General features: G+C 42.4%; 1 protein-coding gene across 5 annotated transcripts in view; it reads left to right on the forward strand.

The window, feature by feature from the left end:
* The window catches only part of fam49al (family with sequence similarity 49 member A, like), a 106087-nt gene that overhangs the window by 61427 nt on the left and 27819 nt on the right, over positions 1–16841 (forward strand). For 3 of the 5 annotated variants that reach the window (XM_028818640.2, XM_051936345.1, XM_028818641.2), the window contains one exon: positions 12236–12316. In XM_028818640.2, coding sequence (XP_028674473.1) covers positions 12247–12316 — 70 coding nt within the window. In that variant the 5' untranslated portion in view covers positions 12236–12246. Of the gene's footprint in view, positions 1–12235; positions 12317–12852; positions 12933–16841 lie in introns of all 5 variants that reach the window. The other 2 variants (XM_028818639.2, XM_028818638.2) reach the window with 1 other exon arrangement.

A 16841-nucleotide genomic window follows, 5' to 3' on the forward strand; every position in this document is an offset into this window, starting at 1 on the left:
AGTCTTCTCTGACCAATACAGAAGGTTTTGCTCTTTAGTCATGACGACTGCCAAGTGGTATTGGGAGTTGTTAGTTATGGTAGTTGCTTCCCTTTTTGAGCTAACTTTCACTTTGCATCAGAAAGGATTCTCATACCTTTTTTGAACCCCAGGTACAGCATAAGTTTGAAGTGTTGTTTTATAAATGGATAGGGTTGTATCTGCCTGGTGGCTGTGCGCAACACACTGGGAGACTGTAGAGAGTGACAAGGTTGGACAGATATAGTGACACATTTTGCTGTTGGTGTCTGGCTCACTTAGTCTAAACAAAGCATTCATAGTGGCTGTCTGTGATGGCTGTTTCTTTTGTATTTGTCCTCAGTGCATCAAAGTACAAGATTTGCATGTAAAAATATACTCTGTGAGACTCAATGACTGGACCACGAGTGTGAGGTAGACAGGAATGGATGATCAGTAACAGCATTCAGAACAGAAAGTACTCAGAGATTTGACATCAGCCAGTACATTTTGCTGTAAAGTCTTACACAATTCACATACAGCTCTTTGGTAGGCTTATGACCAAGGTTACCATTCACAAAGGCTGTGTGCTTTTTGCGAATAAAAGCTTCAAGTAAGTGTCAGTGCTGCTAAAGAAACAGTCATAATTGAATGTGCCAAACGTTTACTGTTCAATTAACTGAATACGTTGAATGTGCGATCGTTTCAAGACAGTGTATCTCACCCGTTGCGTACTTAAAGTATATTTGTTGCCTGCTTGACACTGTCATGTCAAATGAATTCTCTAATTTTCATCTTGGGGGAAAGTTTCAATGTAAAAAAGAAGTGCTTTGCCAACATTTTTGCTTCCTTTTTCAATATTTGCCACTAAAGACAGAGTGCACAGAATGGAGTGTGCAAAAAAGTAAAGAATGACCGGCAAGAATTTGTGAACTTCCAGATACTAAGATGTAACAGTGTTTTTAATCTAGGTCATAATAAAATATCAACTCTTATTCCCTTTCAAAACAAAATCAAATAGTGAGGCTAAAGTTTAATTGAAATGGAGTTGAAGTGGATTTAATTAGAGTTTATATAACTTGACGTAGCACATCATTTTCAGTTTCCTATAGAAACCATTAATCATAAACTTTAGGTCTCAGTATTGCCAGGACTGGGCCCATAACCACAGCAATACCAAGAACCATTACTACTTTTGTGGCCCAAATGTCTTTTTACTGTGTAGTATTTTTTTTTTCTTTATAGCTTCTACTTGTTTGGTTATCCTACTATTGCTGCAAAGGTGATTGGTTTCCATTTGGGCTTTTGAGGTAGAATGTTCTAGATGAGGCAGTCCACAGGGCTAACGTAGATAGCTGCAAGCTTCAGAGAGTCTTTACGTAACAGTGTGATCTGACAGGCTCAGGAGGGAGTAGTGATGCATCTTCAAAATATGGAAATCACCATCTAGTGGTGAGTTTAAGGCCAGTCCATGCACACTGCAAAATATATGTGAAAATGGCCAAACTGAGTAGCAGGAAAAAAATAAATCTTTATACTACTTATAGTTTACCTTATAAAAGAAATCATTACAAGGCTTTGTTTTCTCTGTGGATGGAACCTGGTTTAGTGTTTTCCACCTCTGGATAGACTGGAGAGGCAACAGTAGCTGTACATCCCAGTTTATATAAGTATTTCTGGTGTTTTGTATTTTTTTCAGAACAGTGTCCGGTCACTCTAATTGTGCGTCGGTGCACGAACTTTACTTTTGTTTCAACAAGCATCTCAATTATAAGCGATTGCTTGTTGTTAATAGAGGGAGTTGTTTCATTTGTGTTTCATCCTGATTTCATTCTGTGGTGTCTTTACTTCCTTCCAATATGTGCAGGTATATTTTACCTTCCAGAGGAAATTGTTAAAATGTTTTGTGTACCACAGTAGATCACATTAGTTCCAAACAATCCAATATTTCTCAGTTCATCTTTCTCTTTCTCTATTCTCTGTCATCAGTGCCTTGAAAAGTCATTTATCTTTGTTTGCAGCATTTTTATTTGATATTTAATATATAATATTTAATTTACTTGATATTTAACATTTTTATTTTATTTGATTTTATTTAATATGATTGGTCAGCAGTGGATAGGTACCCTCCTTGACTCAGGAATTGTATTAAGTGGGTTCAATAAATGGATGGATGGATTCTTGATTTCATTACTTTTTTGTTTGCACTTTGTATTAAAGTGTCACTGATTATGTCACTATGCAGACTATTTGTATACAATTACCGGTTTTATCCATGCTGTGTTTGTACACACTTGAGAACTTTTGATAGATAGATAGATAGATAGATAGATAGATAGATAGATAGATAGATAGATAGATAGATAGATAGATAGATAGATAGATAGATAGATAGATAGATAGATAGATAGATAGATAGATAGATAGATACTTTATTAATCTCAAGGGGAAATTCACAATGATTAATTAACAATGAAATAATTGATGTCATAGTGTCCGATCTACAGGGAAAATGCTTGTTGTTTGCATTGCCTTAACTTCTTTTACAAGGCCAATGTGAAATTCATGGCTGTTTAGAGGAAGAAAGAGATGTTTTGTTTATGATCGTGCAGGTTATTTCAGCTGAAGTTTGTTTATGGTCTTTTCCCTTGACTTTATGATAAACTAGCAAAATACCCGCGCTTCGCAGCGGAGAAATAGTGTGTTAAAGAGGTTATGTAAACATATATATACATATACATATATACATATATATACATATCTACATATACACATATCTACATATATATATATATATATACATACATTTACACATCCACATATACATATATATACATATACAAATTTACATATCTACATATATATATATACATATGTACATAGATACATATAAATATATACATATCTACATATATATACACATATATATACATATGCACATATATATATAAATATAGACATACATATATACATACATACATACATACATTCACATATATATATATATTCACGGCATTCGTAGTCTGAATCACAATCTGATTGTATGGGTAGTTACCTACCAGGTAACGCTTATGGTTGGCCAGCAAGTCAGCTAACATTCGCCACGGTGCCTTCATTTGTGAGAAGCAGATCATAGAATGGTTGAAAATAGTTTACTGTCAAATAATGCAAAGAGTACGCGACACGTGTTTCGCCCTAATTCTTGGCTCATCAGGCGTACACACTCACTGCACTCCCTTACGGGAATCGAACCTCGGACGTCAGCGCTAGAGGCGAAGCCCCTAACATTGCGCCACGGCGTGTGGTTCGTTTATTTGACAGCATGTAGATCGGGGTAATTACATTCACGGCATTCGTAGTCTGAATCACAATCTGATTGTATGGGTGGTTACCTACCAGGTAACGCTTATGGTTGGCCAGCAAGTCAGCTAACATCCGCCACGATGCCTTCAGTTGTGAGAAGCAGATCATAGAATGGTTGAAAACAGTTTACCGTCAAATAATGCAAAGAGTATGCGACACGTGTTTCGCCCTAATTCTTGGCTCATCAGGCGTACACACTCACTGCACTCCCTTACGGGAATCGAACCTCGGCGCTAGAGGCGAAGCCCCTAACATTGCGCCACGGCGTGTGGTTCGTTTATTTGACAGCATGTAGATCGGGGTAATTACATTCACGGCATTCGTAGTCTGAATCACAATCTGATTGTATGGGTGGTTACCTACCAGGTAACGCTTATGGTTGTCCAGCAAGTCAGCTAACATCCGCCACGATGCCTTCAGTTGTGAGAAGCAGATCATAGAATGGTTGAAAATAGTTTACTGTCAAATAATGCAAAGAGTACGCGACACGTGTTTCGCCCTAATTCTTGGCTCATCAGACGTACACACTCACTGCACTCCCTGACGGGAATCGAACCTCGGACGTCAGTGCTAGAGGCGAAGCCCCTAACATTGCGCCATGGCATGTGGTTCGTTTATTTGACAGCATGTAGATCGGGGTAATTACATTCACGGCATTCGTAGTCTGAATCACAATCTGATTGTATGGGTGGTTACCGACCAGGTAACGCTTGTGGTTGGCCAGCAAGTCAGCTAACATCCGCCACGGTGCCCTCATTTGTGAGAAGCAGATCATAGAATGGTTAAAAATAGTTTACTGTCAAATAATGCAAAGAGTACGCGACACATGTTTCGCCCTAATTCTGGGCTCATCAGGCGTACACACTCACTGCATATAGCCAAATTCCCGTGCTTCGCAGCGGTGAAGTATTGCTTTTAAATTTTAATTAAGAAGAAAAGAAAACCTTTTTAAATTGAGGGAAAATATACCAATAACAATTTGTTAAGGATCTGTTTTTTTGTGAAGCTGCCTTTACACAGCCTGTCCGCTGTTTTATAAACGAACGCCATATAAGGCCGTCCTTTCTCCTTGCTTAGCGGTTCTGTATTGTTTTATTGTTCGTTTATTACGATTGTTATAGTTATTGTGTAGGTATTTGAGACTCACTTTTCTGTTCAGGTACCCATTTCCTTTATGAAATCCGCGGATTCTCCGCTATTTTTTGTTTGTTTATTACGATTATAGTTATTTATTGATTCCCTTCTTTAGCTGACTGCCTGCTCATATAAGATGCTCTGCTGTTTTTTTGTGAAGCAGTCTTTACACAGCTTCTCCGAAACGAACGCCATATAAGGTCATCCTTTTTCCTTGCTTCGCCAAGGAAGCAGCCTTTTTATTTAATCCACGGGTTCCCCGCTGTTTTATTGTTCGTTTATTACGATTGACCAAGTCGTGCAAGCTTACTGTTGAGAATGCAACGTATAGTTGTACAGGAGAAAAGCAATCTTGCCAAACTTAATTTAAACTTACGGCTTACACCGTGCTTTGTTTCCGCCTTAGCTGCACTTATGAATATGCTTGTATGCGTCACTCGCTCGCTTCTTATTGTTTCGCTGCCTTCTCAATTGTGTAATGAATGTTTTCTTCAGCGCTCTTTGGGGCTCTTCCTTGTTTTCTACGTACTGTGTTCACAGTCAGTTCACGTGATTACGTGGGAGGCGTGATGACGCGATACGCAACTCCGCCTCCCACGGCCAGCGAGCTGCAGTCCATTACAGTATATGGACAAAAAAGAGGTTCCAGTTATGATCGTTACGCTTTGAATTTCGAAATGAAACCTGGCTAACTTTTGTAAGTAAGCTGTAAGGAATGAGCCTGCCAAATTTCAGCCTTCCACCTACACAGGAAGTTGGAGAATTAGTGAGTGAGTGAGTGAGTGAGTGAGTGAGTGAGTGAGTGAGTGAGTGAGTGAGTGAGTGAGTGAGTGAGTGAGGGCTTTGCCTTTTATTAGTATAGATAAACAATCATCTCAATAAAGACTCCTATTTCTGTAAACAATTATAGTTAAACCTGTGCGCAGTAAAACTCTATGAAAGCAATATGCAACAATCTGAATTTGAAAGTGAAATAAATACTTAAACTTAGTATCTGAGACAGACACTTTCTAATTAAACTAGGAGTTCAATTTAATTGGAAGAAACTGAATGAGGAGTCTGAGTGTCTGGGCTTGCAAGTGTTCTGGATAAAAACCAAGATCCAGGCCTTTAATGACCTCTTAGGCACAGCCATCAGCAGTGTGTCTGTCTGCAGAGAGGGTGTTGACCATGAAAATCTGCAGCTCTCAATGCATTGTAACCTAATTTTTCATTTATTGCAAAAAATGAAGTCATTAACACAAAAAAGATAAGTGCACCTTCTTTCATGTTGATGCTTTTATATCTCTTTAATGTACATGTAAAAGAAACTTGGACATGATTTAATATTCATCTTGTCCTCATCAAGTTCTTAGATAAGATCCATTCACATAAACTTCTCATAACAGATTTAAAGTTGTCATTTTTATTAAACAAAACGCCAGAAGTCCATCCATCCATCCATCCATCCATCCTCTTCCACTTATCCGAGGTCGGGTCGCGGGGGCAGCAGCTTGAGTAGAGATGCCTAGACTTCCCTCTCTCCGGCCACTTCTTCTAGCTCTTCCAGGAGAATCCCAAGGTGTTCCCAGGCCAGCCGGGAGACATAGTCCCTCCAGTGTGTCCTGGGTCTTCCCCAGGGCCTCCTCCCGGTTGGACGTGCCCGGAACACCTCACCAGGGAGGCGTCCAGGAGACATCCTGATCAGATGCCCGAGCCACCTCATCTGACTCCTCTCAAGGCGGAGGAGCAGTGGCTCTACTCTGAGCCCCTCCCGGATGACTGAGCTTCTCACCCTATTTTTAAGGGAGAGCCCAGACATCCTGTGGAGGAAACTCATTTCAGCCGCTTGTATTCGCGATCTTCTTCTTGTGGTCACTACCCATAGCTCATGACCATAGGGGAGGGTAGGAACATAGATCGACTGGTAAATTGAGAGCTTTGCCTTATGGCTCAGCTCCTTTTTCACCACGACAGACCGATGCAGAGCCCGCATCACTGCGGATGCCGCACCGATCCGCCTGTCGATCTCCCGCTCCATTCTTCCCTCACTCGTGAACAAGACCCCGAGATACTTGAACTCCTCCACTTGAGGCAGGATCTCACTCCCAACCCTGAGAGGGCACTCTAACCTTTTCCGGCTGAGGACCATGATCTCGGATTTGGAGGTGCTGATTCCCATCCCAGCCGCTTCACACTCAGCTGTGAACCGATCCAGAGACAGCTGAAGATCACGGCCTGATGAAGCCAACAGGACAATCCTGAGTCCACCAAAACAGACCCCTCAACACCCTGGCTGTGCCTAGAAATTCTGTCCATAAAAGTTATGAACAGAATCGGTGACAAAGGGCAGCCCTGGCGGAGTCCAACTCTCACTGAAAACGGGTTCAACTTACTGCTGGCAATGCGGACCAAGCTCTGACACCAGTTGTACAGGGACCGAACAGACCGTATCAGGGGGTCCGGTACCCCATACTCCTGGAGCACCCCCCACAAGATTCCCAGAGGGACACGGTCGAACGCCTTTTCCAAGTCCACAAAACACATGTAGACTGGTTGGGCGAACTCCCATGCACCCTCCAGGACTCTGCTAAGGGTGTAGAGCTGGTCCACTGTTCCGCGACCAGGACGAAAACCACACTGTTCCTCCTGAATCTGAGGTTCGACTATCCGACAGACCCTCCTCTCCAGAACCCCTGAATAGACTTTTCTCAGGAGGCTGAGGAGTGTGATCCCTCTGTATTTGGAACACACCCTCCGGTCCCCCTTCTTAAAGAGGGGGACCACCACCCCGGTCTGCCAATCCAGAGGCACTATCCTTGATGTCCATGCGATGTTGCAGAGACGTGTCAACCAAGACAGCCCTACAACATCCAGAGCCTTGAGGAACTCCGGGCGTATCTCATCCACCCCCGGGGCCCTGCCACCAAGGAGTTTTTTGACCACCTCGGTGACCTCAGTCCCAGAGATGGGGGAGCCCACCTCCGAGTCCCCAGGCTCTGCTTCCTCATTGGAAGGCATGTTAGTGGGATTGAGGAGGTCTTCGAAGAACTCCCCCCACCGACCCACAACGTCCCGAGTTGAGGTCAGCAGCGCACCATCTCCACCATATACAGTGTTGACACTGCACTGCTTCCCCCTCCTGAGACGCCAGACGGTGGACCAGAATCTCCTTGAAGCCGTCCGAAAGTCATTCTCCATGGCCTCCCCAAACTCCTCACATGCCCGAGTTTTTGGCTCAGCAACCACTGAAGCCACATTCCGCTTGGCCTGCTGGTACCATTTACAGTAGCTGCCTCCAGAGTCCCACAGGACAAAAGGGACCGGTAGGACTCCTTCTTCAGCTTGACAGCATCCCTCACCGCCGGTGTCCACCAACAGGTTCGGGGATTGCCGCCACGACAGGCACCGACCACCTTACAGCCACAGCTCCGGTCAGCCACCTCAAAAATAGAGGCATGGAACATGGCCCATTCGGACTCAATGTCCCCCACCTCCCTTGGGACGTGGTCGAAGTTCTGCTGGAGGTGGGAGTTGAAGCTACTTCTGACAGGGGGCTCTGCCAGACGTTCCCAGCAGACCCTCACAAAACTTTTGGGCCTACCAGGCCTGACCGGCATCCTCCCCCACCATCAAAGCCAACTCACCACCAGGTGGTGATCAGTTGACAGCTCCGCCCCTGTCTTCACCCGAGTGTCCAAGACATGTGGCCGCAAGTCCAACGACACGACCACAAAGTCGATCATCGAACTGAGGCCTAGGGTGTCCTAGTACCAAGTGCACATATGAACACCCCTATACTTGAACATGGTGTTCGTTATGGACAATCCGTGAAGAGGACAGAAGTCCAAAAACAAAACACCACTCGGGTTCAGATCGGGGGGGCCATTCCTCCCAATCACGCCCTTCCAGGTCTCACTGTCATTGCCCACGTGAGCATTGAAGTCTCCCATCAGTACGAAGGAATCCCCAGAAGGTATGCCCTCTAGCACCCCCTCCAGGGACTCCAAAAAGGGTGGGTACTCCGAACTGCTGTTCGGTGCATACGCACAAACAACAGTTAGGACCCGTCCCCCCACCCGAAGGCGGAGGGAGGCTACCCTGTTGTCCACTGGGGTAAACCTCAATGTACAGGCTCCAAGACAGGGGGCAATAAGTATGTTCACACCTGCTCGGAGCCTCTCACTGGGGGCAACTCCAGAGTGGTAGAGAGTCCAGCCCCTCTCAAGGAGATTGGTTCCAGAGTCCAAGCTGTGCGTTGAGGTGAGCCCGACTATATCTAGCCGGAACCTCTCAACCTCGCGCACTAGCTCAGGCTCCTTCCCCTTCAGAGAGGTGACATTCCACGTCCCAAGAGCCAGCTTCTGTAGCCGAGGATCGGACCGCCAAGGTCCCCACCTTCGGCCACCACCCAACTCACACTGCACCCGACCTCCTTGGCCCCTCCCATAGGTGGTGAGCCCATGGGAAGGGGGACCCACGTTGCCTCTTCAGGCTATGCCCGGCTGAGCCCCATGGGTGCAAGCCCGGCCACCAGGCGCTCGCCATCGAGCCCCACCTCCAGGCCTGGCTCCAGAGGGGGGCCCTGGTGACCCGCGTCCGGGCAAGGGAAAACGCCGTCCAAATTTTTTATTCATCATAGAAGGTCTTTTGAACCGCACTTTGTCTCATCCCTCACCTAGGACCAGTTTGCCTTGGGTGACCCTACCAGGGGCATAAAGCCCCGGACAACAGAGCTCCTAGGATCATTGGGACACGCAAACCCCTCCATCACGATAAGGTGGCGGTTCGAGGAGGGGAGGCCAGAAGTCATGAGGGAAAAATTGAGCAGAATTGTAGTGCTTCAGTGTCATTTAAGAAGGTAATCTGAGCCAGGTGTTGCTAAAGGCCCTGTCATATTACATGCCTTTTTCAAGATAGAGGCAGTCACAGCACACTCCCATAACGCACAGTCGTGTAGTATGACATACCCAGCGACTCAATGCACCACTTTATGGTTCACCCTGACAAAATCAAACAGGTTTGAGTTTGTCTTAAGTTGTATGGACAAGCTCTGTGTATGCAAGAGATGAGAACCAATGAGTGCTCAGCCAGAAGTGCAATGCATATGTTACAGCCACGAGGATTAAGATACATGGGAAAGGAAAGGCTTGTCTATCTAGTGTCTAATGTTTTATGTACCACAAGATAATAGGGGAAAAAAGAGAAGTGACCTCGGAACTCACCATACCTGTAAAGAATTTGTACAGCACAGAATATTGGCTGCCACAAAAAGGGGTGAGTTTGCAATACTTTGGAAATTTGGAACTGCGCTGGAAAGACATCAGTGAGTCATCGACTTTGTCATGCCCTGTGATTTTTGTAGTTGTGTAGTTCGACATGCTCAGGCAACAAGATCAGAAATGGCAGTCATTGAGTTTGACATTCCCTCTGTCATGTAATGTGCCATGGGCTCAATCTAGTGCACCAAATAACCTCAAAGTGCTACCTCTATATAAAAGCAGGACATTTAGCAGTTCAGCAGAGCTTCTGGCTTTGTAGTTAACACTACGCCAAGGGGAGAGTTGTAAGGCAAATTCCAAACAATTTTATATTATCATTTTCAAAAATTATTTACAAATGATTAACATTCAAGATATTTGCAGGTCTTTTCAGGTAGTGGAAGCCATGATAAATGCATACACATTCACATTGTATGGTTCTCCAAAAAACTGCAAAGAATGCAAAAATGCAATCTATTATTCTATAGCCCTCAGAAAATATCTAAATTATTATGGCTTTCATGGAAGAGTTTTTCCTAGTTGATTCTGGGGTTTGTACAGGGATGTGTTCTTGCTCCTACTCTGTTCAATACTTGCATGGGCTGGGTGTTTGGCAGGGTCATGGGGTTCAGTGGCTGTGGGTCATCTGTTGGTGAAGAAATATTCACTGATCTTGACTTTGCGAAACATGGACGCTATCTAGTGGCCTGAATGAAGACTGGACTCCTTTGGTACTGTGTCTCTTTGGAGCATCCTTGCACACAGCTGGATTGACTTTGTGTTGAATGAGCAGTTGCTCACAGAGTCCCGAATGAGGCACATTACCTGCATTATGAGGGAGCGCTGCTTACAGCGCTACAGCCATGTGGAGCGACTTCCCGAAGGTGATCCTGCTCACATGATCCTCATTGTTAAGGGCCCAAATGGCTGGACCAGGCCGAGGGGATGCCCATGTAACACCTAGTTGTGGTAGATAGATGGTCTTTTCCAGAGGGTCGGATGAACTGTGTGTCTGTCTGGGGGGTTGCCAACCAGGATCCCGAGCTGTTTCGTCGTGTTATGGGTGCATGCTCCCCAAGCTGACCTGACCTGGAAGGGTTTATCGAATAAAATCCTTCTCTCCTTGAAGGACATTACAAATTTGCATATCTAAGAAATGCATCAATTGAACAAATCACAAGACCAATGAAACAATGCTACACACTCGTTGAGTATACCATGTACTCCTTCTTGCACTAGGGTATTACCTAAAACTGTGAAGCGCATTGTTCGACATCTACATCAGAGCCATTATGCAATAGGGCAAGATTCTAAGCACAAAGGCAATCTGCAACAGAATGGATAAAAAGAAAATAATTAAGGTTTTGAAATGGTCAAATCAAAGTCAAGACCTAAATCCTCTTGAAAGGCTGTAGCTAGAACTTTGAGATCTGTTCATAAATGAATACCCTCAAGCATCCTCACTTTGTTTATGAAAGAGTAGACAAACCTTCACCATTATTATATACAGCATGAGATTAGAAGTTTATTAAAGAAATTATTTGTTTCAACATATTGGTGCTAAAGGTGGTTCTACATTCTACTGAATTACGAGATGCATTTACCTTTACACATGCCTTCCTCAGGTTGGTTTATTTTTTGTTGAATAAAGAAAGAACTCTGTTTTCTGTTTCTGATTTATCAAACTTTATGAAGTGAGGACCATATGATTTTTAGCCATGTACTGATATTTAACTGTAAAACCACAGAACTAAAAATGTGAGGTTTTGCTTCTTTCACGGCAATTGTTTAAAAGCTGTCATTGTAAATAAAACTACTTGTCAGTGTCTTGCTTTGTTAATTAAACATATCTAACAAATACTTTCCTTAACAGTCCCCAACAGTGTCCTTCCAGATGACAGAGCATCACAAGACAGAATGATCTCTTTTGTTGCCAGTCCCCAAGTCTACCTCAAAATCAGCTCTGATCAGAGCCTTGAAAGTGTACTTCATGTTGATTTTTAGGGAGCAGGGCCACAAGCCAGTCAAATCCCAGTGAAAACCAATCCTCAGGGTTTCATTGCCCTTGGTAGACTAAAATGCCTACTACCTGCCAACTCTCATCACTTTCTTTAGTGCTTCTATCAGTGAAAGAGATTAACTGCTCTCCAGCACTTTAAGCATTTAACATCCTTTACATTTACCTGTAGGGCTCTGTTTCTTGCTCCTGCTGTTGACCATCAGTGAGGACACACCATGCAAGGTGGCCCAGCCAGTTTTAACTGTCTGATTAGCTGTCTGCCATAACTGTCTGTAGTCCTTGGGTTTCTTGCTAGATATTCTAGTCCTAGTTTTCAGCAGTGTGTCATCTAAAGTTTAGACCAAATATCCATTTTCAGCATTGAAATATTGTATGCCGCAAAGGTCCTGGCTAATTGGGGAGGGTTTGGTGTTTGTCTCAAGTCAATACGGTGAAAGCTAGAAATGCAATTGTGTGTCTGTCTGTTATGTCTCCTGCTTAGGTGTGCTGGCCATGGGGAACCTCATTAAGGTCCTTGGCAAGGATTTAGAAAACTGTCCTCATTTTTTCCTGGACTTTGAAAGTAAGTCTCAGAGTGAAGATGGCAGCGAGCTACAGGGTGGTGATGTGCTGCAGCCCAGGAGGCTCTCCTGCGTCTCTCTTGCTCTCCCTATTGTACAGGCCTTGGTACACTCACATTGATGACATTTAGAGCTAATAATTTGAAACAATGAAATCCAGACTCTGTCAAAGTCATAGCTTGAATGTGCTCTGCATAACAGCAAACAGAACAGTTTGATGAACCTTGCCTCTCGGCAGAGAAACACAGGCGTGTGCTGAGAGCGGGTCTGTTTAGCACTTGGAAGAAATATCTTCTTATTGGAAAAGAAGCTCTGAGTATCAAGGCCTGTCTCCTTGGGGGCGGGGGGCCGCGTTGGGCAGCTGGGTCTTTGTGTCCTTGTCTGTCTTGTTCACGTGCCCCCCTCCTCATCGTACGTACACACATGCCACCCTCCCCCACCTGGCTGCTCATCCCATGAACACCAGCAATCACTTGGCTGCCTGTGTCCTCATGCTTCCATCCCATCACCCAATTCCCCTCTCCTTCTTCTTTTCCAGGTTCTACATGGGGAATCTCCTAAAGGTGCTGGCTTGCGCCGAACTTGAGCATGGCCAAATATTTTTCCTTGACTTTGAACGTGAGATCATTGGCTTCTTCTTTTGTTTTATTTTTTAATTTGGTTTGATTTAGTTTGCTTAGTTGGTAACACACAGCAATAAGTGTCTAACACAAGCTCTATGAGTGCTCAGGAGACCTCCATTGCTGCAGTTGACTCTGTTCTGAGATTTAAAAGTGGAACTTTACAGCTAATGTAGATGTTATGACCAGGATTTGAAGTGTTCATTCTTCAGTTATTGATTTAAGCAATATTAATATATGAAAACTTTTATCATGTCCCCAGAACTTATGAGGTCAATACTGAATGGATAGATAACTCCATTGTACTTTAATAAAACATCTAAATTAAAAGTAATTAAAACAGAGGAAGCTTAAATGGAATGAATTAATAGGCATTCTTGGGTTATAAAATGACACTTAATGACGTGTAACCAATTTCTTTCCCATTGTTTTTCTTTCGTTTTTTTATTTTTCAGTATGTCTTTTAATAAGTTTGCTGCTCTTTTTGTGTTATGACAGACATTACTAATTTATTATTATCTCATTATTATTTATTTAATTCTTTAGTTTGTTTGCAAATTGCTCATGCACAAAGCTTTGTATAACTTATCTCTCAGTGGAACAGGCCAATGCTCGATCACCCATTGTGCAGAAGTACTAAATCTGTCAGCTGACGTTGAATAACTGCTGGTTTCTGTGCCCTTTCAATTAAATGCCAAGTTCTTTGTGTGCCATTCTGAACACTAGACAGAATATCTGGTATTATAGAGACACCTGTCTATACACATACAGTAGGTGCGCTCAGCTTGATAACGGGAGATGTTCCATGTACTCTCACCAGTTTATTATCTAAGATTTCTTATTCCAGTCCATTACCACCTCCACAGCAATCAAATGTCCTCAAAAAAAACATTTACAGGTACTTTAATAACCTGGTTAATCACAGAAACCAGGTTACTAAAATACTATAAAAACCATTATTCTGGTTTAAGAAACCAGGTTATCGGTATCTGAGACACTTGGTTAACAGAGGTAGATTTCTCTGTGAACAACCCTTTTATGTGGCTATGTAAACCCTTAACCGAGGTACAGTTAAGGATTTTGCAGTCTGCACATGAAAACTGCACTCTGTTTGTCTACTTAGCTCTGCACATGCTTTTAGTAGCCATGGGTAGTAGCATTCACAGAGATCAGTTTCTTGAAGCAAGTGTCAGGTACTCACATTATTCCCTGTACTGGTTGAAATAATCTTTTGCAATATTTCAGTAATGGCTAAATTGTTTAGCTTTAGTGCTAAGTTCAGCAGTACAATCTCTGGAGCAGTAACACATTAAATGTAATATGTGTTGCTTAGTTTGATTACTTTTTGAAGTAATGAGTAACCTTGCACAATACTTGTTTTATTGAAGTAAAAATATCTGTGTTATTATTATCACAGCAATACTAGGTGTAAGGCATGAAACACACGTACCGAGTCGTTTGGAGCTCTCAACTGCACAGCCAAGCAGAAAAGAGTGTGCTGTGTGCAACCTGGTTACAGAAACCTTTAAATAAAGTGTCAGTTTTGTTTTCATCAAGCTATTTGCTGTAGATATGTTGAAACTGTTACACAGCAGCCAGTGTACATACACATCTTAGGGAGCTTAGGTTAGAGTTGTAAATAGGGGATGGATGATATTTACTTCACAGCACATTAAAGACTATATTTATTCATAAAACACAAAAAAATATCACAGGCCTCATACTTGTGTTTGGATTTATACTGGCTGATGATGATGATGATAATGATGATGAATTGTAACTTTTTTTTTTTTGCACAGTTTAATGACGCCAGAGCATTTTGCCAAAGGAGAACTACAGATTACTTGTGCAACTAATCACACATTTTTAAGAAACCAGATTTCTACCTTAACTGGGTTACTCACCTTATCCTGGGTTATGTGTGTGAATATAAACGCACTGAGGGTGGGATACTTTTAGTTCTTCACACTCTTCATGTTATCGTGGATTGTTTAGTCCGGACTATAAATTCATCTCACAGCCCAAAGCCATGCTGTTAGCGTGACTGGTAACACCGTGTGCTTGAACATATTATTAGCCCCTTTTAACATTCCTTTTTGGTGATATTATCACAAATGAATAGCACTTAACAATATTAAAAACCTAGGAAAAATTATTTTGTGATCTGGTTATTCAGACACATTCAATACAAATGCATTTTCTATCCACATTGACTGCCCACTTAAATAGAAGCTGATTCATATTCTGCTGAAGGAGACTGACATCAGGTCTTTATCTGGACACGATGTGGACACTTCAGTTACATTCTAATGTCAGCTAAATGTAATCAGGCAAAAGTGTATATATACTTGGATATAATTCAGATACAAAATATATGTTAATGATGAGTGCAAAGAGGGCAGTTGATGCAACATTATGGTAATATCTTTATATTTGAATTTCTTTTAAGGTTGGCTTACTGAGGCACTTTCAGGGTAAATAATGCTAACTCCAGGCAATAAGGGCATCTCTTGGGTTCTCAGCCTGGGTAGAGAGTCTCTTGCATGGGCTGGCAAACGGAGGCTTTGAAAAAACATAATATAACTTAATTTAATGAGTTCTTTTGTATATTTTGGGATTTGATTGCCTTACTGAAATATTGAACAGTTAGGGCTGAATAAATGTCAATGTCAATGACTAATTCAGCTTCCAGTCTTTAGCAGTTTCAGTCCCACCCTATAATTTATTTACCCCTTTCACCCTTAATGAGAAACACACTTAATTAATAATTCACATTTGTTTTAAATTATTGCAGAAAAGAACATACTGGGTAGCTATACTAATGCCTCACTTTGACACGTTATCTTATCCAGACAAGTCGCAAATATCAAGAACAATGCATCATGTGTCTGAGCCAAATGCTTGTTGAGTCCATCTAATAAACCCCCTCCTATCCTGAAGCCTAATTTTAAACTAAGGCCACAAATGGTCCAAAACTGAGTACAACTAGTTTTATATTCCACTCTTTGCTATTGCTGTCTTAACCATGAATTCCTTTTACTTCTCTTCACCACTCTACACATTATTTTTTCTTTTAAGTTTTGATCTCCACTGTTTTCCTTTGCTCATTTATCCTTATATTTTCTGTTTCTATACAGAATATAATATAATTTGTTCCATGTTGCATGCTTCTCCTAGTACTGTACCATTTTTCTGCCACCTGCTTCTTTATTTAAATGCCACATGCATTATCTTCAGAGAGATCACAGACCTTTCTACTTTTATTTTTTAAAGTGACTGCTGTCAGTGGAATATAATATGATGCAGTAACCACTTGGCAAACACAGCACAAGCAATGGACATCCCTCAGTAGTCAAACATCACAGAATTATATGTCCTCAGTGTGTGGTTGAGGCTCACAGATATGTAGAGATTACCAAACAATTCTATACAACAATGTTGAAAAATCAAGGAAACTGTATACTTGCACTCTGCCAAATGTACTTTGCATCTCTTCACACCTCGCCAGTGTTCTCTTTTCAATCCACCTGTTTGCCACTATGCCCTCACACTTTCACCAAGCTCTAAAGGTGCCCGACTTTGACACTTATTGTAATTAGTCACCAAGTGAGGATGCAGTTGACCTTTGCACTTCTGACTTACTTCTCCCTCAGGTGGCAATAATCTTCTTATCCCATGTTATTGCTTATCGTTTCCAGATACTCATAAAGGAGTCTACATCGCTTTTAGCTTTCTGGTGTTCAAACTGGCTGCCATTTGATACATTAGTGTCCTTCCTCAAAATGTCTGCGTCAATTCCACTTGTAGCACATTTTTGGTGACCCAGCACACTACCATCTTGTGGGGTCTTTGTGCCACTATTTTAATGGATGATGTTGTTTTATGTAACATTTATATTCCTTTAGGA

Source organism: Erpetoichthys calabaricus, chromosome 14 (assembly GCF_900747795.2).
Source record: "Erpetoichthys calabaricus chromosome 14, fErpCal1.3, whole genome shotgun sequence".
Classification (NCBI taxonomy): Eukaryota; Metazoa; Chordata; class Cladistia; order Polypteriformes; family Polypteridae; genus Erpetoichthys; species Erpetoichthys calabaricus.